The sequence below is a fragment of the Leuciscus leuciscus genome, assembly GCF_965113295.1.
Source record: "Leuciscus leuciscus genome assembly, chromosome: 25".
Taxonomy (NCBI): Eukaryota; Metazoa; Chordata; class Actinopteri; order Cypriniformes; family Leuciscidae; genus Leuciscus; species Leuciscus leuciscus.
In genome coordinates, this window is record NC_138724.1 from 19,957,033 (window position 1) to 19,979,553 (window position 22,521).

Here is a 22,521-nt window from a genome sequence, read left to right on the forward strand (position 1 = left end):
GATTTAACTAATCTATAATAATTATATCTCTCTTTTCATTTCCCCCCCTCAGAACATTTAAAACCATAAGTAATATTTGTTTTAATATTATTATAGAATGTTATTAATATTTAAATGTATCTGAATGCAAGTTTCATGTGCTTGTGCATTTTGAATTAAGATAAATGAATGACTAGTGTAGACAATTAAATGGATATATTTGTCCTCATATAGTTTGTTTAAAAAAAAAGATAATTTAATTCTGTTCTGTGTAAATTGTGTACTTTTTTTGTCTCCAAAGATGAAGATATTCACTCCTTTTGTTTTGGTTTGTTATTTGTCTATGGCAGTTTCAACCAGTAGTTGTCATTTACAATAATTGTAAACTATGTCAATTAATGAAGCATATCAAATATTTTCTTTGTGATGGATGGCTAAGTGCTTATGTTTTCATTCAGTAAGGACATCTGCTGTTGCTCAAGCATGACATTATAACTGTGAGAAATCTGTTATTTTGTTACTCTCCTCTCTTGCCTTTTGACTAAGAATTCAATTGTAATTTGCTATTATTGTAAAGACATTTTCTGCTTAGTGATTTTTTTTAATGCATGTACTTCAGTTAGAAGTCTGTTGGGTGCGGCCACCTGTTTATTCAAAAACTTGATTCCACTGGAAATAAATGTATTTTGTTCAGATAATGTTACAGGAATTTGTTAATATCTGTAGTCTTAAAAATTGTGATTATTGATTAGTGTTCTCTCTCTAGTTTAATTGCTCAATTAAATATAATTAATTATGAATTAAACAATATTCTAAATAAAGAAATGTTTGTAATTTAAAATGCAATGAAATAAAACTGATTGTGGATGATTTGGTAAATAATGTAGTGCAATACAAAAGTCCAAAATTATATTTGTAACATTAGTAAGCATGATTATGTTTTAATATTTTGTGTCTGATAATAAAAAACAAACATGTTTTAAACATGTTTACAGTAAGATCTCTCTTCTGAAATATACATTTAAATAGCTTTTTTTTAATTATTCAGTTTTGCTAACATATTCTTCTAGAAAAATATGTTTAGTAAACTAGAATAATTTCTTATATTATTTGTGGCTTTTTTTTTTCTCAACAATAGTTTCACATCAAGGAAGTGTTTGTACAGTGCAGTAGATTATTGCTGAAATGCATGAGTTATCTTATAAGTTTAAATGAAAAGACCACTGTAAATAAGCAAATATTTCTGTTCTAAAATTAATTTCTTATTATCCACACATACATGCTTCCTTGATTTATGGAGACTCAAACATTAAGCTCTTTGAGTTTCCATGGAAGAAAACACCCAAGTTAATGTGTGAAAAACTTAAATGTTTAATCAGCTATGATATTTGGATGGTTTAGCAAACTTTCTTTGGGTGTGTCTTCACGGATATCGCGTTAATTGCAGGCATCCGGGAAATAGCATGAACTGCTTAGCCCTGTAGAGAAGCATTTGAGTGACGTCACTTTTCCGCGAAAAAACAGCATGGTCAGGTTAGAATATAGAGGCGTGAACAACCGACACAGGCATGTTTGAATCAAATATCGGTAACTCTTTTTGACGTTATATAAATGCCTGTTTGAATGTCTTAAATGAGTTCAAAGCAAACTATAAGCGTTGATTTATAGATGAAGGTTTGAATTAGACACCACTTAATAAGTCAAAACGTTGCACACTTACAATATCTAAACGTACATGTTATGTATATTTCATGGTAATAAGAAAAATATTTCATGTTTTTTAAACAAAACGTTTTTTTATCTAAAGCTTTCTAATGCGGATAATTTGAGGAACGTCTAATTGTTTTATTAAAGAACATTTGAATGATAACCACTCAGTGCGATAGAAAAAGAAAGCTTTATATTGTTTCAATAAAAAAGGATGCATCTTTGATGTTATAATGTCTCGTAGCCCTCATTGTTCGAGTCAATTAATGCGGCATTTGGAACGATGAGACCCACTCATGATGTCCTGCATTACTGAAATTTCACGTGTCGGGTGCTTGTGGGCAACCCAGTTTACATCAGGAACGCGGATGTTTTAAGAAGGAAATGAAATGACTACATGTCTCAGCATTCAAGTCGCTGGAATTGCTTAATTATACCTACATTTGATGTTGTAGCTGATATGCATCATTTTTGCTTGCTCTGTTCATTTAGATTTATAATAGCCTACCTATTGCGTTTGGTCAGGTAATAAGCTAAAGTCTACTGTTATAAAAAATAGAAACTTATGGGCTGACTAACTTTTGAAAATTATGACCTATATATTATTTAAATTGTATTGCTTTTTTGCCCTGCATGAATTGTTATCAGAATCAGTTTATCTGATGGAATATAGATCTGATAGATCTATGGGTTTCTCAAAGCATCACTCGGATTGTGTTGCTGTAAATGCTGTAGATTTGTATAAATGTGTTCATGGCATCTGCGTGCGGCAGACTCTGTGAAGCAGCAACATTCATCAGGTGATCGGTAAAATAGATTAGGTTTTGGCGCATTAGAAGGTGAACTTCTCAAACAAAGTCTGCCCAGTAACAATCCGAAAGCGCGCAGAAGAACTATTGGCTATGCAAATTAACAAAGGGGAGGGAAACAATCTACAGCGAGAGAGAGAGAGAGAGAAAAAAAAAGATTTTAAAGAGACATTTCCTATCATATTTAAAAAGTGTTGAAACGAAGCAACTGTTGCAAAAGTAGCCTACATAGCTGCGGTCTGTTGAGTTCTTCGGAATCACTAACAGGCTTGAGAACCTCGAGATGCGCCTCGATCAATAACTCACACACTATAGATGTTCTCTTTAAGGTCTTTGAAAACACATTAGCGCCATTTAATTGTAATTCCCCTATTATACGAAACGTTAAACTGCTATGTCTCATTTTCAACTTAAATGACTTTCTAAATGAGTGCGTTATGGGCTGTTGAAATCCGTCACCTGCATGTTAGGTAGGCTATAGGTTATAGCAGAACACAATTTTGGAATGCTCACATCTCCATTTGAGGCTTGGCTTTTCGGTCCTAAATAGAGACTATAGCTAATGCTTTATATAATACACTGGAGGCAGCTCAAGAGAATAACTATCATTGCAGCTGCTATCTCTTACCAGAGAGCGTTGCTTCATGCTTTCGCTGCATTTCCTAGAAAGCTATCTAGTTGACCACAGGCGTTGCTGCTTCATGTAAGATAGTTCTATTTCTACTTTGTGATGACGAGGTGACGTTTTGCTGTCCTTCAAGTCAAAAAGAAAAGTTTTTGACCATTAATTGGTTTAATTTGCGCAGATTTCTGCCTGACATCATTGATCAAGGATATGCATATCATTTGATAGCATACAAAAAATCAATCAATCAATAACGTTTAGGAACACTTCGAGATACCATTTAAAGTTGGGTATTTCCTTGGGTGCAGTGTGTTTATGTCAATGTTTATCCAACGTCGTTCAAATAGTCGCGTATGTATGAATGAGTGAGTTAACTAAGGATGAACGTCTTGTATGAATCATAATACCAGCCAATATTGTCTTTCTGTCCATCTTGTGGAGTCTATTGATTATATGATAACAAGAGCAAGAGGGGAGGAAAAGAAGAGGAAGACCAAGCATGCTTCCTCTGGCCAATAATAAGATCTGCTTAAAGCTTGCGTCACAGGCTTACATCGGCAGATCTGAAATGTTGCAGCGAGAGAGCAGAGTAGAGAAAGAGACTAGTGGGGAAAAGTTTGCAAAGGGATCAGGACTAACCTGGACAGCCTTGTAAACTGATTTTATGTGTCCGAAAAGTCCTTTCTGCACTTTTTGATCTTTCGCAACCATTATAATTTACTGTTGGTATAGGCATATTCGCGATCGAAAAGGACTTTAACAATCATGGAACTGCTTTGTCTCGAAATGGACACCATTGTAAGAGCCCGTCCTGACCCGAATCTTCTATATGATGACAGGGTACTACAGAGCTTGTTGACCATCGAAGAGAGGTTTCTTCCCCAGTGTTCATATTTTAAATGCATTCAGAAAGACATTCAGCCCTTCATGAGGAGGATGGTGGCAACTTGGATGTTGGAGGTTTGTACATATCCGATCATTTCCGTGCTACGCCGTACCTTCAAAACGTCTTGCAAAGTGTTTTCTCCTTTATTCTGTCATGTAGCCTAAGCATTGTGGAATGCAACTAAAGGAGCTACTTTAATATTTCCGAAAGGACAGATCCGATTTGATCGGTTTATTTATTTTATTGCAGTCATAAGCGCTGATTTTGGACCAAGTTCACGATAAGATTTGCAGGGGGATGGAGGTTTATCGACATATGTCACTGATCATAAGCGCATATTTCTTAAAGTTTTTGGTTCCGTCAACACAGTGGACAGAATCGTGCTTAATGTTATTTATTTATTTTTAGGATAAATATTTCCATGCACACGTATGCACTTCAATGCTTGCCGCTGAGCTACATTTACCATCGCCATGTTGGTTTTTGTTTCACAACAACTATCGCAACAAAATGATCATAACAACTCTTTACATGTGCATTACTTGATAAATGAGCGTCTAAGGTTTATAATTATGGTTGAATATATTGGGAATTACTTTTCTATAATTTTGTACAATTTTTTGAAATATATGGTTGCGGAAGGGGCGAGGGCCGTGCTGCTTCTTAACCCATGCTGATCGAAGTCTATAGCCTTGGAATTAAGTTCGTTTTTTGTCGGAATCTTTCATATTTCTTATCTTTGAGTGTTGGAAACGTTAGATGAGGACCTTAGCTTTATTTTCATGTCTTAAATTTCCAGGTGAATCGAGCAGGAGAATTTATAAAAATTTTCGAAAAACATATTTCGCTCCGATGATGACGCACTCATCTAAGACCGCATGCTTCGTTTAAAAAATCTCGTTTTTATCATATAAAACATCGATTTAATAACTTGTCAATTGTCGGGAATGATGTAAAAGGGGTTGGTGAATATTTAGAGGTATGAATAGTGGACGTAGACAATTTATTTATATTTTTAAATATTTTATGAAAATATGACGAATTAAAAAAATCCCGTACTGTGTAGCATGGGTGTTTTTTTGGCTCGGGTGATTGTGATTTGAATTCATTTCTTACTGAATGAACCAAAGGAATGTGTGCCTATTGACAAAGATGTTTGAGTCTCCTTTTCATCCTATACATTTATAACCACGACAAGACAGGAATTGCACGTTTTTTTGGAATCAATCTCTAATGTTACCGTAACGATTTACAGCCTCATATCTATGCCACTGATGGACAGTAGCCTACGACATATTTCGTTTATTCTTGATAATTATTTTACATATATATATATAGACATAGACATTGTGAGTCATAAATTAAACTAATTTTGTTGCGCCACGTGCATCTTTTCCTCTGAACTGATTAAGTTATGCCCTGCCCTTTCCAGGTCTGCGAGGAACAGAAATGCGAGGAAGAAGTTTTTCCACTGGCTATGAACTACTTGGACCGATTTTTAGCGGTGGTACCAACAAGAAAATGTAACTTGCAGTTGCTCGGAGCAGTGTGCATGTTTCTTGCGTCTAAATTGAAAGAGACGCGTCCATTAACTGCAGAGAAGCTGTGCATCTATACTGATAACTCAATCAGACCGCAGGAACTGCTGGTAAGCACCAAATAAACTCTTTGCATACCAAAAACCTACTAACCTATCTGTTGGAACTACTAGATAATTGTTTACATACTTTCTCCACAATTTTCCCCAAATATGAATTGCATACTGCTGTTATACACTAAATATTTTTAATGCATCCCACTTATTTAATTTTAATTTAAAAATGAATGTAGCCCTCTGTAATATTTGATGGAATAAATTTTCATATTGTGTATGTTTAAAAATCAGCCACATAAGAATTAAAAGTAGTCTAAAGCAAAGACTAGGTTATGTTTGACAGAATATTCTGCCGTCTGATGGATGTTCTCCACATTCAAATATCAACTAAAGGGTATTTGAGTCTGTTTCCATGCATCACAGGGCTATTACGCCATCTAGTGGCAAATATGCAACCCACAGCAACATCAGGGCTGAGGTACTGTTGTGATAGGTATAAGTTGTTTGAATATAGTCTTAAGGTGATGATACATGGGGCAACTTTTTTGAACAACGTTGCCGAGCGATGTTGCTTGGGAAATTTCCCATTGAGAATGGGCGACAAATTTTGATCTGAATACTTAAGATCGGTCATGGGCCCTGTGTCTCACCTGGTTGCCAGTTGACGGCAACATTGCCCAGCAACATTTCTCAAAAAGTTGCCCCATGTATCATCACCTTAAGTGTCAAATGAGAGATACAGTCTATTGACTAACTTTTCATCTTTGGAATATCGTCATTCAGCTTCTTCTCATTTCAATTTGCATAGGTTAACAATATGAGTAAATTACTGATTCAGAGGAAAACCTGTAGACATAAAAGCTAAATATGCTGTTAAATCACTCATTACTCAGTGTCAAGGGAAAAAAACAGTAGGCTACAGTGTGGCATAAAAACATTTGACTATGTTACACCTGCACTTTGAGTTTTTCCTCAGCTCTTACTGATTCAGCATTGTATTTCTGATGGAAATAGGCAGTGTTTTAGTAGCTCAGGCCAAAGATAGAAAATTAATTTATTCATAAATTGTCAGCAAATTGCTGCTCTTCAGCCTGGCCTAGTGTTATTTTGTTGCTGTTGTGGAGCTTCTGCTGGTCTGCAAAGTCCAACAGATGCAGGAAACTGAATATCAGCTGTCACAGTAACATTTTTGTCCTCGTTAGCTAGCAAGAAGTTCTTGTAAATGAAACCGCAGTGACAGCCTGGAGGTACGACTGGAGGGCCCTAAAGGAGGAAGTGGGTTCCTGCATCAAGGCTGTGTTGCAAGAGTGTCACATTAAGTTTTGGGCTGGCATCAGTGCACTGGTGAGGTGACACTGGACTGTTGAGTTGATAGCCACAGAAGACAATATGTTGTCCTAAAGTTAAATATGGTGTTTGTGGTCATTTATGGCCTCATAAAGGTTCCATAGTGTGCTCAGAATATGAAAATTCTGTCATCATTTACTGACTCTCATTTCGTTCCAAACCTGTATGACTTTCTTTCTTCTACAGAACACAAAATTAGATATTTTGAAGAATGTTTCAGCTGTTTTTGTCCAATTGAAGTGAATGGGTTCCAAAACATTGATTTGACCCCATGTACATTTATTGTATGAAAATTATAGAAATTCTTCCAAATACCTTTTTATTGTGTTGATGACACAATTTTCATTTTGAGGTAAACTGTCCCTTTAAGAACAAAGCAACACACCAAAATGAACATGCATATTTTTGCTGCCCAAACTTTACAGATCCAAAGTGACAGAACACAGAGGCTCATTTTCATATTAGCGTGTAATTGGTTTTCTTTTGGAGAACGCCTCTGCTCATAGTTTACATTCCATCATACCCCTCTTGGTGTACCAGGAGTCAATGGTTTGGAGTGACTGTGGCTCCAACATGTCATCATGGCTTCATGTTCACATCAGGCACCTCCCCTGAGGAGAGAACAGACAGGAACATGTACTTTTGGGTGAGTCACTTACCAGTGAAATCCAGCAAAGAGAGGAAGTGGAGAAATCATGCATCAGCGGATGGCTGCCATTGTATTCTTGCTCACTAAGAAAGCTGTTGCAGGGGTATAAGTTCAGCGTAATCTTTTGTCTGTGCTTTATAGCAATTGTAAAGGCTATACTGTGTGTCTCAGAATGTAATGGCAATGATATTTGGCCATCTCATGAATAAAGTGTATGTGGTTAATTTGTGGAGAAAACCACCTCCATTTGAGCGAGTGCTCAGTCATAAGGACTGTCCCAGCAAATGCAAGTTTTCCCCAATTAGTCATTTGGTCCCCTGTTACTCACGCCAGTTCAAATAAGAAGGGGGAGTGGTTATTTGAAGGATGCTGTCTTCTTGATTGAAACCAAATGACTGAGCATCTTACGTTTACATTCGTCATCGCGAGTTAGGTCAAAGCAAGTTCATGTTATGCATCAAGAGTGCCCCCAAAAGACGAAATGGTATCATCAGCAGTGTTGAACAGTCACATTCAAGGTCATAATTGAGCCTTGTTTTTTCCATTGAGGTTACAGCTAAATCTAATTACAAGCCTTTTAAATACAACGAGGCTACAAATTAATGTTTTTATGAGTGTGTTTGTGGTTGCAAATGGGCTAATGACAGGTCCAATATTTAACTATGTCTACTTCGGCCTCTTTTGACTGGACAGATCACTATAAAACAAACTCAGAATAATGTTTATATGCTAAGGAGGAAAGTACCTGATGCTGGACAGTCTCTGTGAAGTGACTAGGCAATCTGAGTGACCCATTTTTCTACTCAAGTGTGCCTGCATTCAGCCTTTTAGCTTTCAGGATTTCCGCTTGTAGCTTTGCATAGCCAGGGCCAAACCATGTCCTGGAGGTCCCCGAGCTTTACTGAGGCTAGATTTTGTGTGATCTGGTTTAAATGTATAGCAACAACCTTTGGATGTATAACAGCGGAGTTAATTTATAAACATATAGACCTTATGTAGCCCCGCCCCTTTTCAGTGCTGCGCTCGTTGTGTTCTGTCTTCCGGTTTGTACTTCCACAGCATGAAGGTAAGATCTTACGGATTTATGAATGAACCGCTAATTTTTTAAATCTTCTTGGTCTACTGACATATGTTATGACATCCACTTAAAACATTACAATGCTCATGATAACTTTAGTTAACTCTACAATAAGTAAATCCACGTCACCATTGCCTTAGATGTATATAGAGCTACCGCAAAAAAAGTTCAAAGACAAAATTCTAAAGATGGCTGCGAGCACGTTTCTCTGGCGCATAAGGTCTATAGTACAAACCTATTAACTAAGTACCTCATCTCTAGTAAATCATTTTTTTACACCTTTTGTCTGAATGGTTGATATAGAATGTTACCCCAACATCCAGTGTCTTCACAAAATTATATTTAGATCTTGTCAACGTCTAGTGTATCAAAAGAAAATAAATATTGACAGGAAGCCACTGAGGATGCAATTTGTCACTCCAGTTGAATGTGCAAAAACACTGATATCTTAATACTTCAAATACTGCAAATGGATTCAGATCACACAATTATTGAGGTTTGGATCCATAGTGATTTTGCTTCTTTCCTCAAACCTTTTTACAGGAATGGGAGCTGGTTGTCCTGGGCAAATTGAAGTGGAACCTGGCTGCTGTCACTCCCAATGACTTTATTGAACACATTATGAGGAAACTTCCACTGCCTGAGGATAAGCTGGACCTGATCCGTAAACATGTGCAGACTTTCATCGCCCTTTGTGCAACAGGTAGTGTATTCAATGTAGATGTTGGATGTTTAGAAATGAATAATGCCCGCAAAGCATTTTTAACTCCTAATTTGTACAGTGCTCCATAGAAATCACCCCACTCGTTTCAAATTAAATCTTCTCAACGTGCATTTGTACACGTAGATTTGTTAGTAGAGTGTCAACTTGTATGTGTCTTCCATTGGTGTTAAGTATGAGTGATAAAAGATCCACTGCCTAGTCAAGTTGGTGTTGATACCTTGCATCATCACTTCAATAAGTGATGTGTTGCAAGACCCATGTTTGTTCCTCGCAAAAGTTGAAATTAAAGCCGACTTCTGTGGGTTTAGTATCTATGGCAACTTTATTCAGGTTCTTGTTGCAGGCAAATTATCAGATGCCATCTCATTACATTCATGAGAAACTATGTGGACTGAAATAGCGACGTGTAATGGAGAGAATTTCACTGGAAGCCTTATGTGTTTGCCTGGTATGTTTGGTGGGCATATCAGTGGCTAACCCTGAATGCAGTGACACTTCAAAAGGCAGTTGTATAGTTAAGGACATTCCTGTGTGCTGTTGAGCCATTGGTTATGCTGTTCCTGCTCTTAGAGGTGGACCACCTTTAGGAGATCAAACATAGAGATGAGAGGAGGGTGAGAAAACGTGAGGAGTGTATTGTTCCAGCTGAGCCAAACAGTGAAGCATGTCATGTTTTCATATCTTATCCCCTCTTCTCACGCCTCCCAGATGCTCCAGGGCATGACGACTTTCCCATAATCAGGAGCCTTTGTGGGGCTGGTTCTCCCAGCCAAGCCTGTACTGAACATCACCATAGGCGGTAATGGGATCCAGTGCACCACCCTTGTTCCCTCAGGCTTCTCTCTTCCTCCCTGGGGTTGCTCAGCTCCCCATGAACCTCAGGAGTGACTCTGACTTTGGGAAAGTGGCATACGATGGGAGAGGGAATAGGAGGAGGATCTGGCTGGTCTTTTAAACATGGAGCTTTTGATTCTGCTGTTGGTTTTTGCAATAGATATAGATCTGTTGTGAAACTGCTCTGGCATGAACAGAATCCATAGAAACTGGTTTGAATTGGCAGGTTGAGCATGATGATAGCTGGGATAATATGAATGGTTTAACAAAATAACTTGGTTTTTAGATGCCGAAAAATTGCAGATGCAGTGCAACATACCTCTTTTGTTAAATCTCTTGTTTTAAGAAATACACAAATGAGTTACTAGTTTAACAACAGAGATTCGAGGGGTGTCCAAAAGATTTTAATTGCCGGGCAGATGCCCTGACTGCTGCTTTTCTTTTCTCTGTACAGTTTGCTTTCTTTGCAGAGAATTCAGCGTCCCCCACTTTTCTGAGACATGCATAAATCAAGGCCCCTGTATCTGAATGAAAAAGGAGAGAAGAGTGTGGAAAGACGACAGCTAATTTTTAATGGTGCTTTGCTTTTGATAAAACAGTTCCGTTTAGAGCACTCTGTGAGATTTGGTCAGGCAGAGTAGACCAGTTCAGTATTAATTAATAACATGGAGGGGCCTTTCAGAGATATGCAAATAGCTGGAAGGCTTGGCTAGAGACCGCAAGAAAGGAGACAAAAGGAACAACCCTCCATTTCATATGCAGAGGCATGTAAGGGTCAGTGCAGAAGGAGCACACGATAAAGCGTTTCTCCGGAGGGCAGTCTGTCGAAGGCCTACACAGGAACTAGCTCATTAAACGTGATTATACCCCATTTTACTGTTAAACACCCAGCACCCCCTTTACTTTTCCTTTGTAGATTGTCTGTAGATGTATAATAACAGACTATCATATGCTATGATATTAGCAGCAAATATGTTTTGTAGGTAGAGATCATCTTGCCACTCTTCAGATGGTTACTTATCAGAGAAATCCCTTTGGAAAAATAAAATAACTAGTTACTGGTGGAGAGTCCAGTAGGGCTGAAAATGTATTCTACGATTAATTAATTCTATTTAACGACATATTCATGTCATTTCTCATTCAAGAGGCTCTGTTTCCTCCCACACCGGCCTGACTGCTGTTGCTAAAGACTCGGCACTGGAGCAAGACTGAAACAAGTTGTTACAGGATTTTAACAGTCAAAGAGTGTTCCTGTTTTTAATTAATCTGTTTTACTATGGTTTGACAGGGCAGACCGACACGCCACTTTTGATTATGAATTTACTTTGTTGAAGATTTGTGACAGATAAAAAAAAGAAAAAAAAGACAATTGACAGATAATGTAATACATTTCTATGAAGTAATGTTATACACGAATGTCCCAGACATGACCTGCAGATATCTAATTACTTTAAGCCTCATAATGAGAGACAACATAGCTAAGAGTAAAAAAACTAAAAACATTTTAAATTCTGTTTTGTAGGTTTAAAAACTGCTACAAAAAAGTTAACGAATGAGTTAACGTTTATTTGAATATTTGTTACTGTACATGTCTACTCTTTTAGTAACTCTGTCTTTAAGTTCTTCACTTACATGCTTTACCATTTATCTAAGCATTACACTGTGATGCCCAATTCATATTTACGTTTGATCTTTATCAGGCAGGTCGAACATGACTGCTTAAAACGAGACTTTCTGTAAAGGCAAACCTGTGCATCTGCATGAAAGCCTGGCACTTGATTTATTGCCCCTCAAATCATCGGTCTCTTTGGCCGTTCCTCAACTTTCCGGACGTTTAATTAATTTACAAGTTAAATGCGTACACAGCACATTGCACCCACCAAGGAGCTTGCTGTGTTGGCACAGTTCTGGGGATGCAGTGTGGCGAGGGCAGGAGAATGGTCCATTGAAGGGGGTGAGAGGCTGGTATACCAGGCCAGCCAGCCGCCGCTTACTAGGAGCCTTCCATCACAGGCGTCACCACTCAGCTACATACACTGTTTATACTCAGCATGAATATCAATGAAGGCGTGCAGAATACATCCATTCTTCCCTTACCACTCTCACAAACCAGAGCGTCCAGCTCTGCCACTAGCACGCGCGTACTCTTGTTCCCCCGACAAACTTGTCTTGTCTAGAGTGTGAAAAATCAGATTGCAACCCACTCAGCACACGCAAGCTGTGTGTGGGCATCTATTTTCCATTGTTTTTTCTCCCTGCCCCAAAAGACCTAAGAGTTGCAATGCGGTTTTTGTCTTCTTCTGCTTGACCAGAACTTGTCTTTTAATACGTTTTTGTCTGGCCCGGCAAAAACTACAAAGGGTAGAGTGTATAATAAGTTCATTTATTTGTCAACACTGAGCCGCAAAATGAGAAAATGGCTGGCTTTGAATGTTAAAAAGGCAATGAAGGCATGCTCGTCAGTTATCAAAGGGCCCAGGGCTTTGATTTTTTTTCCTAAAAAGAAAGGGGAAGAAAAATCACCCTCAGAGCCATCACACACAGTTTGCTTTGCAATTGAATATGGCAATATGGTAATGCAAAGACTGCCAGGGAGTGTGGGACCGTGAGCCCAGAGGTGGCCCTGCATCAGAGGAATGGCATGGGGGGAATGAGGTGGGTAGGAGGGTCTTTTCTTCTGCCAAAACCTTACGAAGGTCTGGACACTGATTAAAGAATGATGCTTAGTGCCCCCCTCAGCCGCCCCTGCTGTCTAAAACCCAACAACACCCTCCCCCAACACCCATCTTTTGTGCGGCTGTCAGGTTGAATTGGAATCCACAGAGAGGACTTGATGTTGCATCTCTCAGTTGGATGAGATGAGGTGATGATTTCGGACAATGAGGCCACACTCTCTTGCTCACTAGACCCACGTCCACCAGTGGCCACACTCAATATTCCAAAAGATAGCAGCAACGCTGACACAAATCTCGAGCTGTTGTAACAACAATGACATGTATGCTATTCAACTTTAGGGGTATGTGTCTGAAGTAAAAAAGTGTTGAAAAACAGTCTGAAAATAGGGAGAGGGGGAGCCGTAGAAAAAGAAGAAAGATGGAAATCAATGAGGCAGGGGGCAGACAGCCTAAGTTGTTTGGTTCTTTCTTTTCCTCTTTCTTTCTCCCCCTTCTTGCAGTCAGTCGTCTTTTGGGGTTTCAGGCCCGTTCACAAGCTGTCTTATTTGCATTATGAATGACAGTGAGAAAGCTAACAAGGTTATTGGTCTTTGAGATGTACGCCTGTGACCACACGTGGAAAAAGGACCTACAGCAGTGAGCATTGGCAGGGGGACTGTGGCTCTTTATTCCATCCTTTCCAAAGGCTATAGGGCTTTTTTTTTCAGGGAGCACACGATTTACTTAGGAGCTGGAAGAAAAGGGGCCGATCTGCAAAGGGTGACTGGAGGAGAGGGATGGGGGTGGGGTGCTTTTCAGATTCTTTTCAAGCCAAGTGAACCCTCATTATCCTGGGCTGCAGTCATTAGCAAAGGACTGTGCACAGACCTAATGAAAAGGGTCTTCATTTATCTGTATTTATGATTTGGGTTATTTTTGTATCAATTTAATAATATCTGATATTACTATTCAAAATACTGTACAAGTGTGATAAAGTACATTTTTATGAACTCAAAGTTTGACCGATCTTGCCTGGTCTGCTCTTTCCTCAGATTTCAACTTTGCCATGTCCCCTCCATCCATGATTGCAACGGGCAGCGTGGCAGCGGCTATCTGTGGCCTGCAGCTCAACAGCACTAACCGCTCACTGTGGGGAGACAACCTTACAGAGTTGCTCGCCAAGATCACAAACACAGAAGTTGTGAGTATTGTTGCTTTGACAATATATTTTACTAATGCATCTTTTAATGAGTCATGATACTTGGCACTTCCATGCGGGCCAGTGTGCTACACAGATTACCTCACAGTTTGTTAATATTCTAAAGTGGAGTGATCATATAGGGATGCTTTCTAATTTAAAACAGTGACCATGATAAGAAGATTCCTTGTTTTTTACCAATAGCAACGCTATTGGTAATCTGTGGGATAAGTGTTGCTGTGCCTGTAGGACTGTAAGAGGAGGCTGTGCATTTCCCCTATTTACTCAATGGGCGTGGGTCCAGCTCCAATTCAATTTCACATTCAGCCACTGAATTACTGGAAATGAAATGGGATTGACCCTGACTGAGAGACTGTAAGGAGAGAATCCGCAGGGCTAGGGGAATGTGTCAGGGATACTATGGCTTTATGCAAATGACTTGCATACAAATTCACCCATACTGTCGCACAAGGGACCACCTCCTGGTCATTTAGTTTCTTTTAGGTCCTTTATTATCTCTTTAGGGGGGAAAGTAAAAGCCAAAGAGAATCGAAAATTAGGATTAAGAGAATAACCCAGGAAACACATTGAATTACTGTCCTGACCTGAAGAGGTCAACCCTCCCCAAGATACCCTAGAGTGCACTGCTGCTGGTAGAATGACTGCTGCCCCGGCATGTGGTGTGTGAAGTCGTGCACCATAGCAGAGGAAAAACAAATAGTCCTCCACAGCAGTAAAGGTGCTCAGTGTCTGAGGAGTGTGAGGTCCAGGGCAGAAGGAATGAACTGCCTGCTCCATGAACAACTCGTCACATTGCTGGATGCCAACAAGCCATACCTTTGAAAACATGCAGGTAGTGTGTATGCACGCTACCCTGCTCGCACTGCGCTATAAAGCCTAAAGAAAAATTAAAGGTATAGTTCACCCAACATGAACATTCTTTCATCATTTACTGACCCTCAAACTTGTATGACTTTTTTTCTGCTGTGGAACATAAAAAAAGATATTTTAAGAAACGTCTCAGTGTTTTTATCTATCCAATGGAAGTAAATGGTAAATTAGTTGCGCAAAAAAAAAATGCAAATGCAAAAAAAATACTACAAAATTTGGTTACCAACATTCTTTTGTGTTCCTCAGAAGAAAGACATATAGGCTTGGAATGACATGAAGGTAAGAAAATGATGACGGAATTAAAATGTTTGGGTGAACTGTCCCTTAAAGGAAGGCAATTAAACAGTTTGTCTTGCCAAGGATGCAAATTGACTTTTTTATATACTACTGCAACAGTATCTTTATTGTGACATTATGGAATCACGTGTGTAAGGGTTATGGCTAGCAGTGCTACAGGTATGTCTGCTATATCTTAAAGTGCTTTCATACTAGCACTTCTGGTTTCGCACCCACAAACTGAATCTGAGTCCACTTTAGTGGGGTATGGTTCATGTTAACTCCCGTACGGTATGTTGCTGATATGAATGTAATCGTAGTAAATCATGGAAGTGAAAGGCTATTAATCACATATCATTCGGTAAACTGTCTGTTTGTATATGTTCTAACACACTTTCCTGACAAGCGGGACTGCCGCACTGCAAATATAGACTCCCCCGTTCTTTAGAAACAAAATCAAACTATAAAAGTGAGACGGGTAACGCTTGCATTGCCGTTACCTAGCAACAAGGGGTAAACAGCTGCAGCTCCAGATAAGACAAACATACCGCAGTTCAAAAGGCAAAAAAATACAATGTGTACACAATTTAGCGGGAGCAGGTGGGGGGGGGGGGTCGAACTTGGGTTCGGACCAAGCAATTGAACCATGTGTGAATGCACCCTTATGTTTAATTGAGCACTGAATTCGTTTCGGAACGAATAACTCATTTTTGCATTATTGTTTTGAGAAAATCTTAGAGGTCCTAGTATCTAGATATCTATAGCAGAAGTAAAGTAGAAAAATTTATTCAATAAACAAGGTTTTTGTGTACTAAACCTTTCCTTAGTGTATGAGGACCTTCCATATTGAGGCAGAGGTTGTGAGGTGAGCGGTCAGACAGAGTATGAAGGAAAGTCAACCTAATGCCAAATGATGCTGCCAGCCTGGAACCAGGAACCCTGCTGACATTTGTGGTGTCCAGTGCCTGTAGTTTCCAGTAGACATATGATAGGGGCAGCCAGCCTCTTCCAGTCGTCCTTGGAATGTGTGTGTAGCTGAAGACACACCTGGTGAAGCATACTCTGTGCAGCAGTAAGGTACACACATGCATGCCAAACCAAGAGGGCTGATAAATTGGCTTCAAGTTTCCACAAACACCCTAAGGTCTCTCTAAGAAAGAAGCAAATACACTAAATATTTGTCTGATACTGGGTGTTACTAGTAGTTTGTTACTGTAGCTACAGTAAATACAGTAAATGATGGTCTTTGGGATGTTGTGGGCACCCAGGGTCTCAGAGTTATCAGTTCTTTTAAATGAGGCCTTGACTGATTTGTTTATGTCGAGGCATTAATTTGTGTCCTTGTGCTCCTCTAGAATACTTATAATATAGCTTTATACAAGCTAAAGAAAGATCTGCAGTTATAAAAACTAATCAGGAAGAGAAAGTGCACAGTAAAAACTCTTTTCAGATACCGCAGTTTCTAAAAGTAGGTGAAATGTTAGAAACTTTGGGTCTGGTATGCTGAGAATGCTCCTTTGCCTAAAGTCATAATGTCATAAGGACGTTGTTATTTGCAACCGAAATGTTATTTGGAGCTGAAGAGTTGCAAATTATTTAGAGAAGAACTTCAAGGCTTTTTTGGTACATAAGATCATGTGTTAGGCCCCCTGGCCTCTTGCATTAGGCCTCTGGGACATCTTAATCCCTTTCATTTCTCAATGCTGTGATGGCCTTGCTCTGAACCCGGCAATCCTTGCTTTCACTTCCCATTAAAAAACAGACACCAATTTTTTTTTTTTTTTTTTTTTTTGGGCTACTTAAGTCTTCCCTTTATGCTTCTAGGCTTTTTCTGTCTAAGATGGCACACACTGAGTGGCATCACAATAACTGCTGTTTCTTCAGTAGAACATCTTTCTTGCGGTTTCGACCGATTTTTATAAATTTGTTTGACTTTGACAAACGTAGCCATGCTCTGGTGGGATTGAGGGTGTTCTTGATCAGGGCGAGGTTGGATTAAGCAGGGACCACCCACTCCATCCTACAGCTCACCAAGTGCCACCCTCCTCTGGATCTAATCATTGAGAAGCTCTTCTAGAGCAAGTCCTGGTTTTATCAGTAGTCGCACATTGAAGCTATTAGAGTTGCCTGAATTAAGCCTTTGGGGCTTGGCATGAATTTGGTTGTGCAGCTATAAAGACCAGCACACAGGGAAAGGTCTTTTAAGAAGTCGGGCCTGGCATTCTTGTGGTAAGACACAGGCAGTTCCTTTACATGTTTTATGCTTTAGTTAATTTACTAGAAGGAATTTATTTTTCATGACTAATAATGGCTCATCGTGGTGGGAAACGAGAGATCTCTAGAAGGATGGTGGCATTGTCATCCACGATGAAAGAAAACAACCTAGAGACACTAAGATATTCCTCAACAATAATAATAATAAAAAAAGATAAACGATAGACTGCTTCTACAGGCAAGAAACACTCGCTTGGCCCAGGAGCCATGCATAACATAATTTCAGACTTTGGCCCATCAGCTTTTAATTAGCAGTAAATGTCAAAGGAATGCAGCCTCTCCACAAGCAACACATTCTCCACAGGCCCTTCCCATGGGCCATTCACAGCAAACTTCCCACAGATGCCTGTTGTGTCTCAGACATACCCACTAAATAAGAGGGAGAGCTTTGATCACCGTATCCATTTAGTTGCACTAGAGGGCATCATTGCTCATTTTGGTGACAGTGTGTGAAAGCCATTTTAAATATGTCATATGCTCTTTGGAGCCACCCACAGGGTTGCATTAAGCATTTCTCATATTTTATAAAAAAAAAAAAAAAGATTTTGTTTGTTCTTAGTTATACAGAGCAGGAAGAAGACTCTGGTGGACTCAAGTGAGATTCCCTGAGGTCATTACATGCTGTTGTGAAAATGAAAGGGTATTAAAAAAAAACAAGTGAAACACTACCTTGTTTTATCCATGGGACATAGATGTAATTAACATAGGAGACTGTGGTAGAGCTTTTTTTCTCTGCTTGCAGGGCAACTTCTGTTGTTTTAGATGCATATTTGGCATAGACAGAAAAATCTGGGATAAAATTTTTGTTAAATCTTGATGTTTGACCTAAACCATTAACCAAGTGTGAATTTGCATTTGCTTTAACAGTACTACTAATGAAGAGATTAAGTACTGGATAAGTACAGACATTGAATCGATGTAAGTGACCTGTTTTTCTAACGTTATGTGTCTGATGCATTGCAGGATGTGTTAAAGGAATGCCAGGAGCAGATTGAGAGAGTGTTGATGAATAACCTAAGGGAGGGTCGCCGGCAGCAGCAGAAACAGCAGCAGCAGGAACAGGGTGGCCCGCGCAGCAAAGCACTTGATGACCAGGACCAGTCCAGCACCCCAACCGATGTACGAGACATCAACTTGTGAGCTTGCTGCGGGAATGCTGTGATCAGTCTTCAAGAAAAGAAAAAAACAACAAAAAACAAAAATTACAAAAAAACAAACAACCCCAACAAAAAGTGCTTGCTAGTCTTTGTAGAGTTTTATCTTCATTTTCCAATAAAAAAGAAATACTCCCGTAAATGACAAAAAAAAAATAAAAAAAATTATCTAAGCTATTTTAGATACAAAAAATAGATATTTTTAAACTGATTTGATAATGATGCAAAAAGCTCTACGGTGCCTCAGACTCTTAGAAGGGAAGCGTGTAGTATTTTGCAAACTCTTTTGATTGTGTAAACATAATAATATTATATTTAATGCAAAAGTGATAGAGTGTAAAGGGCTTTTCAAAATAGAGAGTCTACTGTATCAGACTGGCTTGAAAGGGTACAGAAAGTGGGGTGTTTTTTTTTTTTTTCCTGTTTTGTTGTGATTTTTTAAATTTTTTTGGTTCATTTTGGAATGCCTGAACTTGAACACACATTGAGGTGCCATGAGTCTGAATGAACGCACCCATTCACTTGGCTGTGTACTAAGAGTGCATTAGGACCAGAAAAGGGGGATTAAAAAGGAGCGGTGAGACACAAGTCTTATGCTAAGAACGCAGGGCTCTTTTGCTAGGGCAACAGGGGCTTATATCACGACAATAGACTATTAATATAATTTTAATATGATTATTATTATTATTCCTGTTAAACAAGCAAGTTATTGTCTCTTGATGCTAAAGTTACAGACACTTCAAATAAGCTTTTGTCAAGCTGCTTGTGTGCATGCATTTACGTGTGGTGTATGTTGGCTCATGTGCAAGCGTGTACAAGTTACCCTATATCAGGCACTCTTGTGTGAGTCATGTGGGCTTTGTTTAATCATCTATCTGCAAGTGTTTGGTCATAGAGACGGATTCAGTTGTAGGCACATGGTCTGGACAGGGATAGCAAATGATTCCACGATGCTTTGAGGGCCTCCTGTATCAGTGCCTTATATTAAATGCTTTTATTTACTGGCCTGGAAACTGCTTGAGGGCTGAGCCCAACCCAGTGCACAGAACAAGAGGAGGCAAGAAAAGGGAGCGGACAGAGACGGCTACGTTCCCTCATTTCTTCTAAAGGCAAGAAGAGTTGTTTTTAAAATTTGTGGGTAAGGTTGTCTTTTGGGGCAACCTCCCACTAAATATTACAGTTGTATTGTATACAGTTTATTATGTTATTGCGTATTTTGTTGTGAGTGTGTTGAAGGAGCCTTTGGCTGATTTGTGTTTGGTCCAACCAGGGACCGAGAGATGAGTCATGGAGTTGTTTGCAAACAAGTGCGTGCAAATTTGATTAGCAGTAAAGGAATGTGTAGGCAAGAATGATTGAGGATGATGATGATGATGAAGCTTGGTTAGTTTGAGGTGTGAAGCATGCTGCTGAGATGAGGATGATGATATGAAGTTATGAGAAGCAGGAAAGGAGGCCAAAGGAGAAACAACAGCTATTATGGTTTCCATAAATCACCTAATATTTAAGATCTTTAATCTATTTGTCAGTTTATTTGTTTGTCTTTTAGGTTTTTTTTTAGGGGTTTTTTTGTCTCGTGTTTGAATTACAGACCAGTATCTAAACCAGTTTCATTGATACTGCCAGCTCATAACAGGGGAAGGTTACTCCATCAGTGTCAGTTTAGCCATGTATTTGCCATCTATAACAAATGGTTATGATTAAGGGGTCTTTTTTTCTTTCTTTCTTTTTTTTTTTCTTTTTTTTTTTTTTTGGGGCTGGTTTCCCATGTTTTGATCATGGCATGTTCGGTTCATTATAGCGTTAAAGCATTGGAAACCAATGCATGACAACAGCAACAAAATAATAAGGCAAATTAATTTAACAAAATAAAAAAAAGACCAAAAACCAGACAACAAAAAGACAGGAAACAGATCAAAATGGAAGAAAATAAATTGTTTGTTGGTTTGCACGCTCCAAGGGCAGTTTTCTTGAAATTTGAAAAGATTAACTTGTGCAGCTGCACCATTGCAGAAATGTTTTTTTATATAGTGCCTTGAGTCTGATGTAGACTTTCACCCTGTTTTGCAGAGCTTAAGCATAAGATCCACTACCAAGCCATCCAAAATATGCTGCTTCCAAAGGTTGATCTGGCATGGGATTTGAAAACTTCCGAAAGTCATTACACAGTGTCCAAAAACAGGGTGCATCATCAGCACAAAACGGCTTTCAATGCTGAATTTTCATAGCTTACCTTGAAAAGGGGCAGTCGAGCTTAGGTTTGTGTCCGTCTACATATGCGTGTGTGTTTGTGTGCATGTCTTTCTGTGTGTAAAGGAGATGTCTGGGTGTACTCGTATGTTTCCTTTGCCGAGAAACAGTTCTTAGTGATGCTTGTGTTTCACAAGTCACGTTTCCTCCATCCTCACACCAAAACCCCTGTCAATCTCATTGTATTAAATTAGTCTGTCTTAATATTTTCCCAGCTCTGCTCTGAAAATGAATTACAGTACTGTTAACAGATTGTATGGGTGGCTATGTCGTTTGACTTTGAATATGGACTGAAGTTACGTTCATTAAGGGGTATGATACTGTATTCCAAAGTGATGAGATGGAAAGGGTGTGAAGACATCAATCAAGTGTCAATATTGTTATTGAGTTATTATTGTTTTTTTCCGCTGCTAAAAAGCTATGATTTTTTTGTTTGTTTGTTTGTTTCATCTTATACACAAAAATAACATTACATAGTTGTGATGTCACATCAGTGTGCTGCTATTTTATAAACAATTGTATTGTAATTATTTTACTGCTTACAGAATACTTTGAGAATACAGAAGTAGAGGGTAAAAGAAGAACATGAAATGAGTATTCGACTGGAAATGCTCTTTGTACAGTGTGCTCTTAAAGGCATGTGTCTTTACCTTTTAGTCTTTTCCTCCTCTTCTTTCTCTGTCACATTCTGTAAGTATGGTATCTCTATACCTCAGGTTTACTGGACATAAAATACTTTTTCCATTACCTCACACAACTCACAACAGTTTTTTCGGGAACCTGGAAACGAACAGCACATAGAAGAGGTTATGATATGTCTGATGTAGTAAATACAGTTGAATTTCGATGTAGATGAATAGAAAGCTTACAAGGCTCCCACCTGGACGTCAGAAATAGTGGATGGAGGAGGTGACAAACGACTGCCAATGTATTGTGTGCCCTGCCCATTTCAGTGAATATAAACCTGTAAATATAAAATAAGCAACAATGAGTAAAGGCCTCCTCCCTCCACTATAACCATATCATGTACCTCAGTTATGTCTGTTGCACAACCTCTGTTCAATAAATATCTGCTTTAAAGAGTGTGGTGCTATGTTGGTCCTATGTTATTCTTAACCTTTTGTTGGCAATGTTAATGGTGAAAATAACAATGGGAATCTATCCAGCATGTTATAACCTGGTAGAGAATGACTGTAAAGGTTGAGTGTGTGGATGATAGACAGACTGGGTGAAAATTACACATTTGAACAGGTTGAATTTTTATATTCAACCATGTTTCCTTGCATAATTATCCGCTAAATAATTATAACTTAAATACGTTGGAATTTGTTACAGCTGATTTATAAGAGATGAATTATAGGGTAAAGTCATTAGGGCTTGGCAACTCTGTGGATATTCTTTGGATTTCTGTTGAACTCAAATAATTTGTCATTGAGAGCATGAATGAAGTTAAAGGAGAGGACATGCTGTATGCTAAGTTCAATAAACTTAAAATGAAAGAAGTATCCCGCCTCCACTTCTTATTTCAGTACTGAGGAACAGCTGGTGAGTGCTTAAAAACATCATAATTAAAATAAAATACCTTTGTCGAG

At 38.8% G+C, this 22,521-nt stretch overlaps 1 protein-coding gene across 1 annotated transcript; it reads left to right on the plus strand.

Moving 5' to 3' along the window:
* Positions 1-961: 961 nt before the first annotated feature.
* ccnd2a (cyclin D2, a) lies at positions 962-22,431 on the plus strand. Its single transcript, XM_082159377.1, has 5 exons — positions 962-4,080; positions 5,439-5,654; positions 9,218-9,377; positions 13,939-14,087; positions 18,489-22,431. Exons 1-5 carry the CDS (start codon positions 3,886-3,888, stop codon positions 18,663-18,665), a joined length of 897 nt encoding a protein of 298 aa, XP_082015503.1. The 5' UTR covers positions 962-3,885; the 3' UTR covers positions 18,666-22,431.
* Positions 22,432-22,521: the final 90 nt, after the last annotated feature.